Raw genomic sequence first — 16,130 nt, 5'->3', positions numbered from 1 at the left:
CAGCAACATTCAGATAAACCCAGACACAAAAAATTAAGAAAATTTAATGATCAAATGGGCTCTATACATTGATGGCACGTGACTTCATTCTGTTATCCCTTTTCTAGAGCTGGAAGTTAAGTTTGATAGAAGAATATCAACAGTCAATAGTACCCCAGGGACAAGGAAAACCAAGCCCAGCTGTTGTTAAAGTGCATATTTGATGTGAGCACAGCTAACTACACCCAGGGTTATCAAGGGATTTTAGCCCATCAGAATATTGTATAGGAACACCTCAAATTAAGAGCACAGGAAACTTGTATTTTAAATAACTGATATTTTATGTAAGATATTCTTCCATCTCTTTCGACCATATGATCTTTTAGAATTCTTTGACAATCTGAAATGCAGAAAAAATTCTGCCTTTCTCTCACATGTTGTGTGTCTTTCCTCACAAGATACTAAGTTGAAAGCTGACACAACTACACTCATCCAAGTAGTGTATTCTCAGGTACTTCACTGTTTCTTCTGCTTACTTCCTTTTTCCCTCTCAAACTCAGCTATCTGATTGAAAATGTTAACTAAGTTCTGGGGCAGGTTTCTTTTACCACCACTTTCTGCTTCTTCTGTACCATTTAATGACACTTCTTCATCTGGTTCCTTTGTTTTATCAGTCTCTTCATAACTTATTTTTCTATTCTTAGACTCACTTTCATTTTTATGCTGCCTGTCACTATCATAACCTTTGTCACCTTCATGTGAGCAGCTGCCAGAATATGGCCTGTACTTCCCCCCTGACCTGCCATAATAGTCAGACCCTGGCGACATGTAATACCTGTCTTGACCTGAGCCATGTCTCTTAAACTGCTCCCTTCTCCACTCTCCATCCCTTTCAAATCTTCTGTGATAATGCATCCTGGGTTTATAATCTGATTTATGATACGAACCTGAAGGACCCCTCCAACTGGAGAAAAATCTCTCTGGTTTACTGTATTTTTCAATTTTGCTATGACTTGGCTGACTTCTGGAGCTACTGTAAGAATCTCTTGAATCTTCAGACCTACCTCCAAAAGTGTCTTCATCATCACCTGAAGTCCTCGAAAAAGAACAGTGTCTGTCTTTCTCTTTTACCTCCATTTTTGGGCACGCTACGCTGTCCTGCCTTTCCAGCAGCTTTTCCACTTCAAAACTTTGGTTAAGAAAGGAAGCAGAGGTATCAGCTGGAGGGGAATACCACTCCTCTTTCCTATTCTGATCTTTATAATGGGAAGAAGCTCTAGATGAGCTTTTTTTGGAGCTGCGAGCAGACTCAGATCTATGCCGACGCTTTTTCCTACATTTCTTGTGAACAGAGGAAGAGGAGGAGGAAGAAGCTGATACGTCTGATGATGAATCGCTTGATGATGAGGAGGAGGAGGAGGATGAAGAAGAAGAAGAGGAGGAGGAAGTCGATACTTTCCTTTTCTTCTTCAACCTAAAAAATAATGAACCTGTGAGATAACCTTCAGCGTCAGGCAAAAACTACACATAGAAAGTTAATCTGCATACCCCAGCTTGGACTGTAAGGTGGGAAGAGAAACTGAGCCTGACTGACATGACAATTTCACATGTCATTTCTTCATCAACAAATTAAACCCACAAAAAGACTTCCCCAATTTCATGTGGCATTACGCTTTGCAAATATGTCACATTGCAAAGTATTCCTTAAACAACTTCTCCTCCACACATCTCCATTAAAGATTCTATGCACTAAAGGAAACTATCCACAAAAACATTCTGAGGGAAAAGCAGCTTACCCAGGGAGAAGTTCTCCCCAGCCTGCTGTTTGTTGAGATGGATTGCTCACAGTCTCATCTGCACTTATTGCCACATAACCAGTACACTGAATGAAACAGTTACCTCTTTTCTTCTTTTAAGAGCTTACGCAATTTTTCTGCACTTGTTTCTATTTTCTTTGCTTTCTGTCTCTCTTCTTTGGCAGCTTGTTTCTCCCTCATTTCCAAAGATTTCTTTTTTGAACCCAAGCATCATAAAAAAGATTACATTAGTAGTGTAAACACGGGTATTAACCCCCATTCAACCCCATCCAAATGTATACACCAGGAATTTTTAACCAGGATTCCCAGACCAAAAATGAATATTGTTCAGGAATTTGGTATTGGCCATTGTGACAGGTTTATATTTAAGGACCATATTGCATTTTTTATTCCATTAAAAATATATTTGACCAGTCATTGCAGTGGTACCCATGATCCAGCACACCAGGAAGCATAGAGCCCAAAGGTTATAGATAGAATATGCAAAAAACCCAAACATTACCAACATGTAGAAAAATAAGGACAAAACCCCCAACCAACCAAAACAGAGAGAAGAGTTTGAGGGAAAGTGTCATCATTATTGTAGTTTACAACAGAAACACGGCAGAACCCAGTTGAAGATGAATTCAAGTTGGCCATGTTTAAATACAAACCATTTGGTAACAATTTCACAGAGCAGTTTGATGCATAGTTTACGTAAGAAATCAAGTTCCAGGGGTTGGGTGGTGATGAGCAGCACCAGACGCAGGCACAGCAACAACAGTTCCGTTCAGAGGGAAATGCATTGGAGAAAAACACATAATCAGAATTACAGGAAAACACACTGCAGTTATTTCAGCCATTCTACACAGCAAGGACAGCATCAGACTTATGTACTAAGTTACAGGTAAATGCAGGAGAGCATCTAAGTAGATAAATAATCCTCAAACTACTTAAGTCCATAAGAGATCAGCCTTCTGCCACTTACAGCCCTACAGAGTCACTCTGTTTAGACTGAGCAGGAAGTCTGATTTATAGCTTTTTTCAAAGCTCAGCAACTGCCTTAACAGCTATATTAAAGGAAACCCTTCACTGCAGCCAAGGCCATGCATAGCAACAAATAACAGCTGTCATATTCTTTATCTGCTGCATCAGTGACCACAGGAGAATGTCCAAGGAGTAACATTTATCTCCTACTTGCTGAGAATATTCTTCATCATTTCAATTGACACCTCTTTCTAAAGCAGCCAAATGCAGGTACTGCTCAAATTACACCTCTTTATCTCTGGTGTAGCTCAGTTTTATCAGATTGTCCTATCTCCTCTTCCCCCTTGTTTCCACACATCCTGTCAGCATTATGGCTCCACCAACTGAAGAACTGCTGACTAAGGCCATCTACCCCAGCCTGTGTACATCCTCACATGCAGAAGCACAGAACAACACAAGCCTGTTCCTCAGTGTTCTATTTTACTCTTTGACCCACTCTGGAAGACAACACAAGCAAAGGAGGTAAATAAAAGGGAAAAGATGACAACTCAGATTAGCACAGAGACCCAGCAGGCTCACCTGGGAAACATGCTGCGTGCAAGGGAAGAGAGAAAAAAACCCACCAGACAACAGAGGAGAGAGCTGAGATATTCAAACTGTCTGCCCGCCCACCCTCCACCTCCTGCTGTTTTCCTTCAAATTACCTTTTAATTTCCCTCTCATGTGAGCTCCCTGTGCCTCAGCTTTCCCTGGTGTTACTCTCTCTAATTACCCATGGACCAAACGTCTGGCCAGACGATGGTAACAATGTTTATTTGGCTTGTGGAGTGTTTTAGAGTTTGAACATTTGTATTTGGAGAATGTTTTAAATAAAGCTCATTAAACATGCTCTGTGATGGGATATTCTTATCCCTGCTTTGCTCTTTCCCTGTCTCCACTGTCTGGCATTTCTTTACTATCCCAAAACAGTGGGGTCACCAAGAGGTACCTTTCTTCTGGTAGGTACAGCCATAATGCTCACTAGAAAACATTTACTGTGGAGTAGGGAAGCAGAGAATAAGACAAACCATCAATTTAACCCCTCCCTGTTCAAAGGATTTAATATGATTTTTGATGTTCATTTATTGTCACTGAGAGCACCATATGAAAAGAAAGTAAAGAATCACCTGCATGTGCTTACGGAGTTTTGTCAAGGCCTCTTCTGCTTCCTGAAAAGTCTCATCCAAGCTCAAGGCTTTTTTATAGTAACTTTCAGCATTTAGCAGTTTCTCTTCCTCTTCCAACCTGAAATTCAAGTGATAATTCATATGCAGTTAGGACACAGATTTTGACAGCTATTTCTTTTTTTCAGGGCTTTCTTATCTGCAATTATTCCTTCTTATCACTCTGATACTACCACTGCATCCCTCTGAGACCCCCTCTATCATCTCAGCTCACCTCACTAACAACACAAAACCATATTTCTGACCTTATCACTCCTAATTCTGACCTGTAACACTATTCTTTGAAGTACCAATTCCACTTTAAAAAATACTGCTTCTCTCTCTTCTTATCACAGGGATTAAAAGAAACCTATTTCCTGAATATTCAAAACTAAAATTTTGCCTTTGAGCGGGTCACTAATACTTCAGCAGAGTAACAGAATGGAATTTTGTTACAAAACTTTTTTAAAAAAATAACCAAACAACCCTCAACCTTTTGGAATATATTCAAACAATTCACAGGACTTCATGCAAGCCTGGTATCCTACCAGTGAAAGGGTATCCAGGATTTAAAAGGATATCGAGGATTAAACCTCAAATATTTTGCCAGGATTTTAACTGGGACAGAGAACAAAGTGTAAACAAATTACACAAGGACAGATATTTCCAAGGACTTTAATTTTTCTTTAAACACATAGCCAGGAAGGAAAGATGCCATTTTGTGTCCTCACTAGAATGGTATGAAAAGAAATATTTTGGGAAAACTTGTTAACAGCCAACCAAACTCATAACCCCAACACTTACTGCCCGCCTCTTTCCACAAGGGTCTGACACAGATATTTCCTTGCATTTCTATGGGTAGGACAATTTTCTAAAGCAACTTCAAAATCCCCTATGGCTTTGTTCAGACTTCCTTTGGTTGCATACCTAGAACAACAGAAAGTTGCATATGAAACAATGATGCTTCTCTTTCACAAAAGGGGAAAAAAGTGAAACAAGCAGACTTACAGAGCTCCACGTGCTACCAAAGCTTCAACATTTTGTGGATCAATTTCCAAAGCCTTGTTGTACTCATTCATGGCTTCCACGTGGCGCCCAACCTTAAAATAATCCACCCCAGCCTTTACACTGGAGAAAAAATAGTTAGAAAATGGTATGTACAATTAGTCTATGCAGATTGTTTTGTTACTCACAAATTGTGATTCCAAACAAGGAACAGTTAAAACCTGGCCTTGTTATTGTGTACTTTACACTGGCATTTCAGTTAGGTGATACTGACCTAATTCCACAAAAATGTATTGATTTTCATCCCATGTCTTAAGGCATTCGAGAGCATTTATGCAGACAGGGCTACTATATTACATTGTTTTTTATTGATGGAATTATTGTTTAAGCAGTTTTTTGCACAAAACTATGTGTGACCTATCACTATTAACCTTGAACAGGCTTAACTATATCCAAAGCTAAAAATCCCCATTAGAGCAATGGCACAAGGTGGCATGGGCAGATGGTACACGCTCAAACCAGCTCACCTAACACAAATATCTTCAGGCTTTACATTTCATATTCCCTGAACATTTCCTGCACATTTTCCAAGAGATTAACTTAGAAGAAGAGAATTTATATAAGTTAATTTTTAAAACAATTTATTACAGACTTTTCTTAAAAATTAAAATTTAATTTAACATTATGTGCAACCTTTTCTGCAAGTAACATGGCAAATGCACAGCACAGTGTAAAAGCAAAAGTAAATATCCAGGGCTGCTGCTCCATTTAACTTTCCAAAGACAGCAAGTGCACTTGTTACACTTGTTACATCTACAGTCTGAGGCTCACATGGCTTGACAAGTATGAGGTCATTCAACACTCAATTATAAAAGAGAAAATTGTGTGCTTGGTGTTATCACAAATCTTGCTCTCAACTCTAGAATGGCTCAGGATATTAAAAGTATTCTAAGAACAACTCCCTTAAGCGTGACACACATTTTGGAACTGAATCTCAGGACTTTATCTGTCACACTCCCACTTGGCAGATAGGTTTATTCTCAATAAGATCCTGGTTATATTGCTACACATGCAGTGGAAAACTGTTTCAATGTGTGTTCTTTTTGCAGAAATATAATCTGCAACCCAAACTAACAACAAGCTTTGACAAGAAGTATCACATACCATTTCAAGGCCCAAGATGCTGACTGCTTTTTCCTCAATGCAGGGGCAAAATCTTCTTCACTGAAATTTTTACTGTTAAGGAACAAACAAATAAAAACATCAAGCTGGCTGTCTGAGTCTACAAAGTTAAGATTACTGTATGCAATGGAGTTGAAATAAGCTAAAATATTATTTGTCCATGCCTTACTGCTCTCCCTCAGTCAGGTCTGTTCTTTCATATTTCTGAAACCAGTTTTTCCCAAACCATTCTAGGAGTGTTGAACTGAACCAGTATGACTGCAGTACATTTAACAAAAACATACAAAGTCCACACCTGCTTTGAGCCTAATATACATAGGGGTCACAGTATCAGTCATTGCATATATTTGACTCTTATTTTACAAAAGGGGTCAAATTTATTACTAAAATAAACATTTTGAATAAACATCGGTCAGAAGACATTAAAACCTAAATATCCTGCATTTCAATCCACAGATACTGACAACAGCTACACAATAAATTCCGTATCTGACATTAAACATTGTGTGTGGTAAGGTGTCTTGCTTATTCAGAGCAATAGGATTTCAAATGCAAATTTTTTACTCTAGAGGAGTTTGCTTTTAAATATTTAAGGACGTGTACGCTGCAGTCATGCAAGTCAAAATGTAAAAGGTTTAAGTGATCTAGGACTCCCACTCACTAGTCTATTTCAGTGGATTAGAATAATCTCCACAGAGCTGCAGGAGAGGAACAATGTAAAAATCACTTACATTTGAAGACTTCTCAGCAAAGACGGTGGATTTGACTCACTTAGTCCCAGTTTTTCTGCTAAATATTCAACTAATGATGGATTAGCAAATCCTGGGGAACGATGCAAAACCTCTTCAAATGTCTCTCCTGTGTTGGCAACTTCCAGGCTTCGCCTTCAAAAACAGCACCAATGTACACAAATGAGACCTCAGGCTCTGTGAATATTTCATCACACTTATGTTTACAATAAAAAGGCCCATATGGTATCTGTATTACTGCTCACAAACTGCTCTCTTCTACAGGCCTGTATTTTCTTGCTATTTGCAGACCCTTATGTCCTTTACCCCAAGTGAGCTTCTGAAACCTGTTTGGGCACCCACCCCCTACTGCCAGGACACACAAACAGATGACAAATATCACAGACAGCTGTGTCCCCATCTTCTTAGGGGAATTTTAAAATGCTAAGAATTAACATTCCAGTTTTTGTATTTGTTTGTTAACACAGTCCAAAAGCAACAGATATCTCACCCTGCCTTTTGCTTTCCTTATATTTTTGGAAAGAAGCTAAAAGGCCAACCACACCTACATATCCAGACACAAGTATGCTAAAGAGAGGAACAAGGGGATGTCATCAGCCAATTAAATCAGAAAGCCCACTGAGGAATTTAAGGGACAGCCATCCTGTCAGAGATGCTCTTCAGACACCCTGACTGCACCCAGCCAGTGCAGCCAAACAGCACATCCTTACTTATAATGCAGTGGGAAGTCATCAGAGGTGATCACGCCCAGCTTTGTACTGGAAAGCTTGGGTGGAAGAGCTGAGCTGTAAAGTGACACTGCCAGCTTCTCGTGGTAACGGTCAACGTCCTTGAGCGCAGCTGCAGAAATAACACAGGGAGGGATAAATTCACAGAAATGGCTCAAACCCAAGACAAACCCATTCCTGACAACTTCTGCAGCTACTCACCTCGAATAAGGTCTCCAGTTTGATAATATGACAGAGGATCTCCATGGTTGCTTTGAGGAGGCACATCCCTCACAGGACACAGGGCCTGCAACAGAACAGAGCAGGAATGTCATAAATGAAGACATAGGGTTGGGGATTTTTCCTCCCCAAGAGCATGCCAAAAAAAGATTACTTTAAGCTTAACACACATCAGAACTGCAATTCTTAAAATATGGCTTGGTTCAAGTAAAAATTAATGCATCCACAAATGATGAACTTTTCAACCCAGTAATGTGGGTCACTGCTGTGAAAGACGTTCAATGGCTGAGCAAAGTATCACAAGCTGCCCACAAAGTCAGGCACTACCCATCACCCCAAAGCTGTTACACCTTTACACACTCCACTCCATTAAGAGATGCAAGAGGCAACAAATAAGTGTCAAAAATAAACTATTGACCAAAGCTGTATCTTACAGTGATTTCCAAATCTGCAATTTCCCGTATGACACCACTTCCCAGACAAATCAACACCATGAAAAAGCCAAATTCACGGATAGATGTAATCCTCCCAATCACGATATCTCCCCGCTCGATGTCACGGAAGAACAGCTCTCTTCTCTCCTCCCTGGGCACCTCCAAGAACCTCTCCAGGGGTGGCATGACAGCGTAACACTCTGCAACAAGGGCACAGCCAGTTACAAAGGGCCAAGCTGCACCCCGAGACCACAAAACATTTGACGACAGCAAAACACGTGAAAATATGATTTCCTGTGCTAACAGGAAGCTCACGCATAGCCTATAACAATCAACAGGAAAAATTTTAAGCCTCTTTTTAAAGACACCGCAAATTCAAGCGCTGTCCTTACAGAGTGACCGCCCCCAACTCACACACCCTCATTCTCCTCGATGCTGTCCTCGATCGGCCCGTTGGGTTTCCACGAGTGCGCGAACAGCAGATCCGCCTTCTTGGCGATGAAGCGCTTTATCTCGGTGTCGATGCTGGCCCTCTCTTTCCTGGGGGAAGGAGAACGCGGTGAGTCGCGCCCCGCGGCCCCTCACGCCCGCCCGGCCGCTGCCCCGGCGCCCCTCACCAGGCGGCCGGCGGGGCCCCGCGAGGCGGCTCCGGGGCGGCCCCGGGCGGCGGCAGCAGCCCGCGGAAGTCGGGGTTGTCGTGCTGCTCGGCGCGGAGCAGCGACAGCAGCGCGGGGCCGTGGTGGTTCAGCGCCTGCCGGAGCAGCTCCCGATCCATCCCGGCGCCAACGCCGCCGTCTCGCCCGGAACGGGAACCGCCGCTCGGGCAACGGCGACGGGGCGGGACCGGGCGGCCGCAGCGCCCCCGGCGGGCGGGAGGACCGCGCTGAGCGGCGGCGGCGCTGCCCGCCCTGTTCGCGGGCCCGTCTCTAGTTTATAAACAGACAGTAATTAAAGAGAGAGCAGTTAAAACACGCGGCGCAAATTTCACAGGTTTTCCCCGCGGGAATCCTGCCCGGTTCGGCAGCGGCGGCCCGTGCAGGTAGCGCCCGCGGCGGTGCTGCCGGAAGGGGGCGCTGCGCCCCCGCCAGCCCCGGCCCGGAGCGCACAGAGCGGGTGACACCGCCGGTGTCACATACCCGAACAGGCGGTGTCACATACCCGAACCGGCGGTGTCACGGCCCGAACCGGGCGTGTCGCGGGCCCGAACTGGGCGTGTCGCAGGGCCGCTCGAGGAGGCGCAGCCGTGGCACCGCTGCGTTCTCCGGGCGCTGCCTGGAGCGTGTTCGCTTCCGAGGGAGCGAGCCTGGAGCCGCACTGGCGGCTCTCGGTCAGGCCTCGGCCAGCGCTGCCGTGACGGGCCCTAGCTACGGCAGTGGAGCGCAGGGAAAGCCCACGGAGCTGGGGAAGAGGCTGGAGCGCAGTGCAGTGAGGAGCTGCTGAGGGAGCTGCGGGAGCGCAGCTGGAGGAAAGGAGGCTCAGAGGGGTCATTGTCACTCTGCAGCTCCCTGACAGGAGGGTGCAGCCAGGTGCGGTCAGGCTCTGCTGCCCGGGAACCACCCACAGGACGAGGGGAAACGGCCTCAAACTGCTCCAGGTGATGTGTAGGTTGGACACTTGGCAGAATTTCTTCATTCAAAGGGTGATTAGACATCGCAACGAGCTGTCCAGAGAGGTTCTGGAGTCGCCGTTCCTGGAGGCATTTACGGAAAGATTGGATGTGGCGCTTGGTTCCATGGCCTAATTAACAAGATGGTGTTGGGCCACAAGTTGGACTCGATAATCTCAGAAGTCTTTTCCAACACGGTTCCGTGATTCTGTGGCAAAAGGAGAGAGTGTGAGCCAGTGCAGTAGCGCGGGGCTGGGCTCAGCTCCACAGTGTTCCTAATGCCCGTTCCTTGTGCTGTCCCTGCCAGGGTCCCCTGGCACAGCCCACAGGTGACACGTCCTGGCTTTACTGAAGCAGGGAGCGCAGGCGATTCCCTCGGCAGAAGGCGATGGGCTGAGGGCACGACCAAGCTGCTGCCGCGGGCCTGGCGCCAGGCTCAGCCGCCCTGCTCCCCAGAGCTAACTTTAGATGCTAAAAAGACACTTCACTCAGGAGGCTCTTCATGCTAATCACCTCTCCAGCTAATGGAGAAAGGTGCTTAAAACCAGCTGGAAATAATCCAAGCCTATTAGAAGGATCGCAGTTTTTCAGCTCCCAAGAATAATTTGTCCCTGGCATCACATTTAATAATTTAATTTTAAAAGGGGGGGTGGGTGCGAGAGGGAACCCACTGCAAACCACATAATGTCACTTCTCCCCTCAGTACAATGCTGAAGAAAAAATAGCAATCTGGCTGTCAGCAGATCAGGGACACAGACTCCTCTAGGAAGTAGCATGACTGAGAGGGCAAGGATCATATCAAAGACTCTGGTCTCAGAAGCTCAGTTCAAAGCCAAAAGGAATATCACTGGTGTAGCAGACTTGGGGAAGACACCGGAAGGGCAAATTTATATTTTAGTTTCATTTCACGTCCCCTTGTTTTAATATAAAAGAAAATAAAGGAGGCACAACACTTACTATGTACCAAACAGCTGCCAAGATTTTGATTTAGAGTCTTCCTGATCTGTATGAGACCAGGTGTGCTCTTAGATTGCTGGTGGGGAAACACCATTAACACCAGATGGAAATTTCTAGACATTAAGAGTGATTAGACACAGGTTGACACGGGAAGGTTAATGCACCTGCATGGATGCAGTGCAAACAGGAGCCTTTCCTGGGTGAGTTTTGTGGCAAGTGCAGTGTCCTGAGCAGTGTGGCACAACTGCAAATAGTGACAGTTTTATTTGAGGCAATGGTATTTTGAGTAAGACTTAATTGGTGTTGCTTAGCAAATACAAGATCTAAAAAAAAGTTGTTTGAAGCATGAACTCTGCTTGTGTAAGCATTTCCCCAGCCTCATATGGAGATACACACACACACACACACACACACATAATGTACAAGAAATTAGGCATTATGAATAGACTTCCCGTGTGTTACAACTTCTGGACTTAAAACAGCAGCCAAAAGTCACTGTGAAAGCACAACCACCTACAACAGCAGATTCTTCTTACAGACATTTTCTTCTTTGAATAAAATCAATTCCATTTCAGGAAATTCAGTAATTTGAGCACATAATTTATATACACTAATCTACCTCTACAGAAGGTAGATTAGTTGCCCCTGAACATGAGAGCTAACTTCCTGTTTATCCATTTTTTATCAGGGCCAAACACATCCCAGAATTATCTTAATCAATCAAACTAAATTACCCCAAATAATTCCAGCTTCAGAAACCGCTTTGCCAGAGCAGAGTATGTGCTTGAACTTGTAATTTTTATTCCTATTTTTCAGGGTTTAGTCATGAACTGAGAAGTAATGTCAGACTGTGACATGCTGTTGTTCCACCTCATCCAGGGCACACACAAGCTTTTACATCCTTTTCTCTCCCAGGATAATTCCTGGATATTCACTCTGATTTTAAAAACAGCTCTCCATCTTTTCAGTGGTGGAAGTTTCCTGCTTTTCTTTTCATTCTTTGCTTGCTTTGCTTCAGTTGCTCAACAGAAAATGCTTTTGATAAAAGAGAATAGCAGCCACCACAGTTCAGACAGGAAAAATGATAAATGCAAGAGTTTGGAATAAAGCCAGGGCTATATACACTGCTCAGGAGATGCCAGGCCTGAGGATGGGGCATGCTCCATATGCTGTTAATCCTCTGTTCCATTGATTTAGGAACTGCCTGGATGCGTAGTGCCTGATCCCATCTGCTGAGTAAACACAGGGTCGGCAGGAGTGTCCTGATTCTGCAGGAGAAAGCGCTGCAATCTACATCTCACCCTGCTGGAGGAGGAACACTCGGGATACTTTGAAACCAGACGTGTCTGAGCACGCTCGGTGTGGATCTTCTGACGGCTCCGGTCGGTGCATGTGAAAAGGCAGCTCACAAAATCCATCCTGCAGCTCCCACAGTAAAACCATGATGAATTTACACCACACCAGCTTTGGACCCAGGGTCAAACTCACAGTGATATTGCCCCTGAACAACGCCAAACAGGCATGATAGAACTTCAAAGGGGGTATGTGAAATACTAAGCAGATTTTCATCCAAATCCAGTGAGCACAGCTTGAATGCAACAAGGTCAAGCTGCTTCTCAAATGTTTCCAAGGATCCAATATCACTGGTGAAGCTTACAAGAAAATCCCATTGCAGGAAAGAACTTTGTGCCCAGAGCCACATTTTGACAAAAAGAGCCATGACTGACAAAAAGATTAGATTCTCTAAGATCATACACGTCAAAGTATTATTCTCTGTAAATGTTGGGCACACTTGAAGATAAGTTTTAGCCTGATGCAAATAGGAGTGGAATATTCAAGGAAATATGTCCTTTGGGCTAAGAAAGAGGAAGCTAATAGTAGTAATGAGAAGGAACATGAAGAGTTGAGCTTCCAGCTGTGTTATACTTATGGAAAATTCTGCCAAAAGCAGTCCTGCTGCCTAGAGTTGCTAATTTATGAAGCAGCAAAGAGACTGTCCAATAGCTAAAATATGATTTCATATCAAGACTGATGAAGGGGCCTTCAGCACAGAATGACTGTTAGCCAGTTAATAGCCCTACTGTGAGCAAAACAAGATATCTGCAGGTATAATCACCAAATATGATGGAGGAAATGTGGAGACAACCCCAAATTCTGAGTGATGGAGCAACCCAAGCCATGGCCATTCAAGCATTTCCCTTTGTAATGAGTTCATTGTTCAGACCAGCTTTGGCATGGTCTGTAAGAGCGTACAGTTTCAGTGATGTAGACTTACCTGGAGTGTGCTCAGCACCTGTTTTTGGTGTTAAGGACCTTTGCACTTCTCAGATTTCTAGAAACATGTGGACAAAGAATAGTCAGTTGCATGTTATAAATATACAGAGACAGAGTGTGGGAACTGCCTGGGCTCTGAATTGACAGTTAGAGCCTGCTGGAGTCCAACAGGAATAATGGTTCAGAAATGTCAGTGGAGACCCCCCTGGGAGTCCTGTGGATCTCTGTCAGGCTGCAGGCAGAGGCACTGCTGAGCCTTTGTACGCTGGGAATTCAGCTTGTGCACTCAGTGGAGCGTTCTGTGCCTGCACAGAAGTGACAAGGGCTTAGAGGTTCCAGGTGAAACTGAAAAAGTTACTGGAGGAAACATCACCCTCGACATTTTTTTACCCTAAATATGAAAACCAGACTGTGTTGAATGAAAGTTTGCTTATTTGGCAGGAACCCCAGTCAGGCAACTTAGCAGCAATCATGACACAGACAATATGTACCCACCCACCTGTACAGCTTGCAATACATCTAGAAATCCTGCCTGCAGAGCAAATTCCTGTGATACATGGGGGCTCAGCAGCAGGTATGCTGAGCAGACAGGTTTTTGTGAGGTTTTCATGGATTTTCAGCTTCTAATATGCCACAGACTGGCAGTATCCCTGCTTTATAGCAAGGGAGAATCATCCTGGTTTTCCAGTTTTAGAGTGATTGCACCTTAAAGCAGCATCAAAACTTTCCTGTCAGCAGAGTAGATCACTACCTAGAGCTTAAAATTACATTTCCAGGGTGTAGAAAAATACAGTGTGGATGTTTGACCTCAAGGCTGCAAGCACTCCAGGGAGATCTTTAAGAATGCAACTTCTCTCAGTTATTGAGTCTCTCATTTGTAGTAGAGCAATGTTCACATGTTCTGTATAAAATTCTTTTTCCAGAAATTTGCATCTTTATAACTGTCATATAACATGCATGAACTTTCAAAAGTTGTCCAAAGGAGTCTCTAAAAATATTTTGAAGATCTATACCAGTTGGAGTTATTCTATTTCTGGTAAAACAACCTACTTATTAATGTATCTCATGGTCAGTTGCTCTAACATTCAATTCGTGCAACATGAGCAATAAATACTGCCTAAATAGCAATGTAAAAAAATCAAAAGTTTTTTTCTCAATGGCTTGCAATGAACCAGGCATGTAACCATCTTCACAAACTAACTAGCAGCCTCCTAATTTCTTTTAAATTTGTCACTATTTAAACTACACTAAAACTAGAAAGTTGAAACTGCTTTAATTAACTTATGAAGAGCTAAACAGCTGGCAATAAAAATTCCCAATACAGATTAATTATCTTCATGTTTGCTCCAATTTAATGCATGAGCATACCTTGAAAATAAATAAAATATACCGAAATTATTGTTGTCTTTAGCAGGTGTATCTCTCATTAAAAATGATAAGCTGAATTGGTGTGATATGATTTCCAATTAATTTTTATCTCAATAAGAATTTTTTGGAGATACAGTGATTAAGGAATACTTTTAGAAACAGAAAGAGAAGTTAATTACAGAATTATCAGTTCGATATAATTCCAGTAAGTAACAGCCATAAGTAGATATTCATTAGTCTCTCAATAAATCAGGTTTGTTTTTCCTATCAACAAAAAGCAGAGGCCAGATGGAACAGTGGAATGCCAAACTGATGTATGGATGTGATATTTATTTGTTTAAACATTTGGTGAATTCCTCACTGTGTTAAATCCAGAAAGCTGAAATTACTTGCAAGTAAATTAGCAAGATGTGGAAAAAACCAATCTGCTTTGAATTTAATAATTATCTTTAGGTTTGTAATTTATTATTAGAAGCCTCCTGTTTCTATCATAAAACTTCTAAAACTGTAAGTAAAACCTGTTGCCTGCTGTTCCAGTCTGCCTTTTGGCCCAGTGAAGAAACTACAAATGCTGAGACAAAAACAACTGCCCCTGGTTTAATGGGCAGTTTTGTGCCTCTGGGGGATTTTGGAAGGAGACTTTGTGGACTCCCACTGACTTCAGCAGGTTTCAGGTCAAGCATGAAAGACAGAAATTGGTAACTAAACTTTCTTTTCTTTCCCTGCTGTCTATAATTATGATTTAATCAGAGCAATCAAGTGTCAAATCCAGACATGGTTTGGCTGGTGCTTCTGGAATATAAGAAATATACAGCTGTTGATTTCCTCTTGATTCTTGTCTTATTAGGGCAGTTGAACAAAATACATAATTACAGGGAATAGAGGCTCCCAAACAGATGAAAATCTAAAGCAGAAATGGGAGGAGGTAGCTTGAAATGTGAAAAAAAAGAAATACCAGTGTGAAATAAAGATGTGTATGTGTGCAGGTAATGACCATGGCTTAGAGCAGAAGAAAGGGACCTCTGCCAAAAGTACAGCAAAGGCCAGAACTGCTCTCTCACAAAAAACCCCAAACCAAACCAAAAAGCCCAGCCTTCAATACTGTGTCCCAAATCACATGCAGAGACAACTGAAATACAAGTTATGCATTCCATGCGTCTCCCTTTTTGTAGCACATTTTAGGACACTGATACCAAATTGTGTTTTTAAAGATATTGGCAGCTAAAATCACAGAATGTACCTAAGAAGAAGTCAAAAAAACATAGTAGGCATCTAAATATCTTTGTGATTCTGGCCTAAGAATGGATGATAATTAGTATAGCACAAATGAAGTTTTTACATATGCAAATGGAATTGTTTGCTGTCGCAACTAATTACAGAAGTAGCTCTGTGCTGATTTGATTGGGAGTGAGAAATAAACATACAAATCTAAACCACTGGTGTTTAAAACTCCCCTCTTGTAATTGTGATGATCTGATCCTCCTACAGCTGGTAAATATATACATGGGAGACTGTGTGTACGTGCGTAGGAGAACAGTAAGTGGGAGAAAGAAATCCAGATTTTTCCATCTGTACAAAATGTCAACATACTCTCTATAAAAAGGCATCAACAAAAGCCTGGTAAACGCAATTCAGGCTACTCGA

At 42.7% G+C, this 16,130-nt stretch overlaps 1 protein-coding gene across 1 annotated transcript; it reads right to left on the bottom strand.

Annotated features, from left to right (window-relative positions):
- Nucleotides 1–28: 28 nt before the first annotated feature.
- Nucleotides 29–9,101, bottom strand: TTC14 (tetratricopeptide repeat domain 14). The gene is made up of 12 exons (XM_050977931.1): nt 8,899–9,101; nt 8,700–8,821; nt 8,282–8,481; nt 7,830–7,914; nt 7,611–7,740; nt 6,883–7,035; nt 6,134–6,205; nt 4,973–5,092; nt 4,769–4,891; nt 3,929–4,046; nt 1,879–1,988; nt 29–1,453 (listed from the first exon to the last, which is right to left on the bottom strand). Exons 1-12 carry the CDS (start codon nt 9,054–9,056, stop codon nt 496–498), a joined length of 2,349 nt encoding a protein of 782 aa, XP_050833888.1. The 5' UTR covers nt 9,057–9,101; the 3' UTR covers nt 29–495.
- Between the last annotated feature and the right edge of the window lie 7,029 nt (nt 9,102–16,130).

This window comes from Serinus canaria, chromosome 9 (genome assembly GCF_022539315.1).
Source record: "Serinus canaria isolate serCan28SL12 chromosome 9, serCan2020, whole genome shotgun sequence".
NCBI lineage: Eukaryota > Metazoa > Chordata > Aves > Passeriformes > Fringillidae > Serinus > Serinus canaria.
Note: the sequence above shows the minus strand (reverse complement) of the source record. Positions and strands in the feature narration are given on the sequence as shown.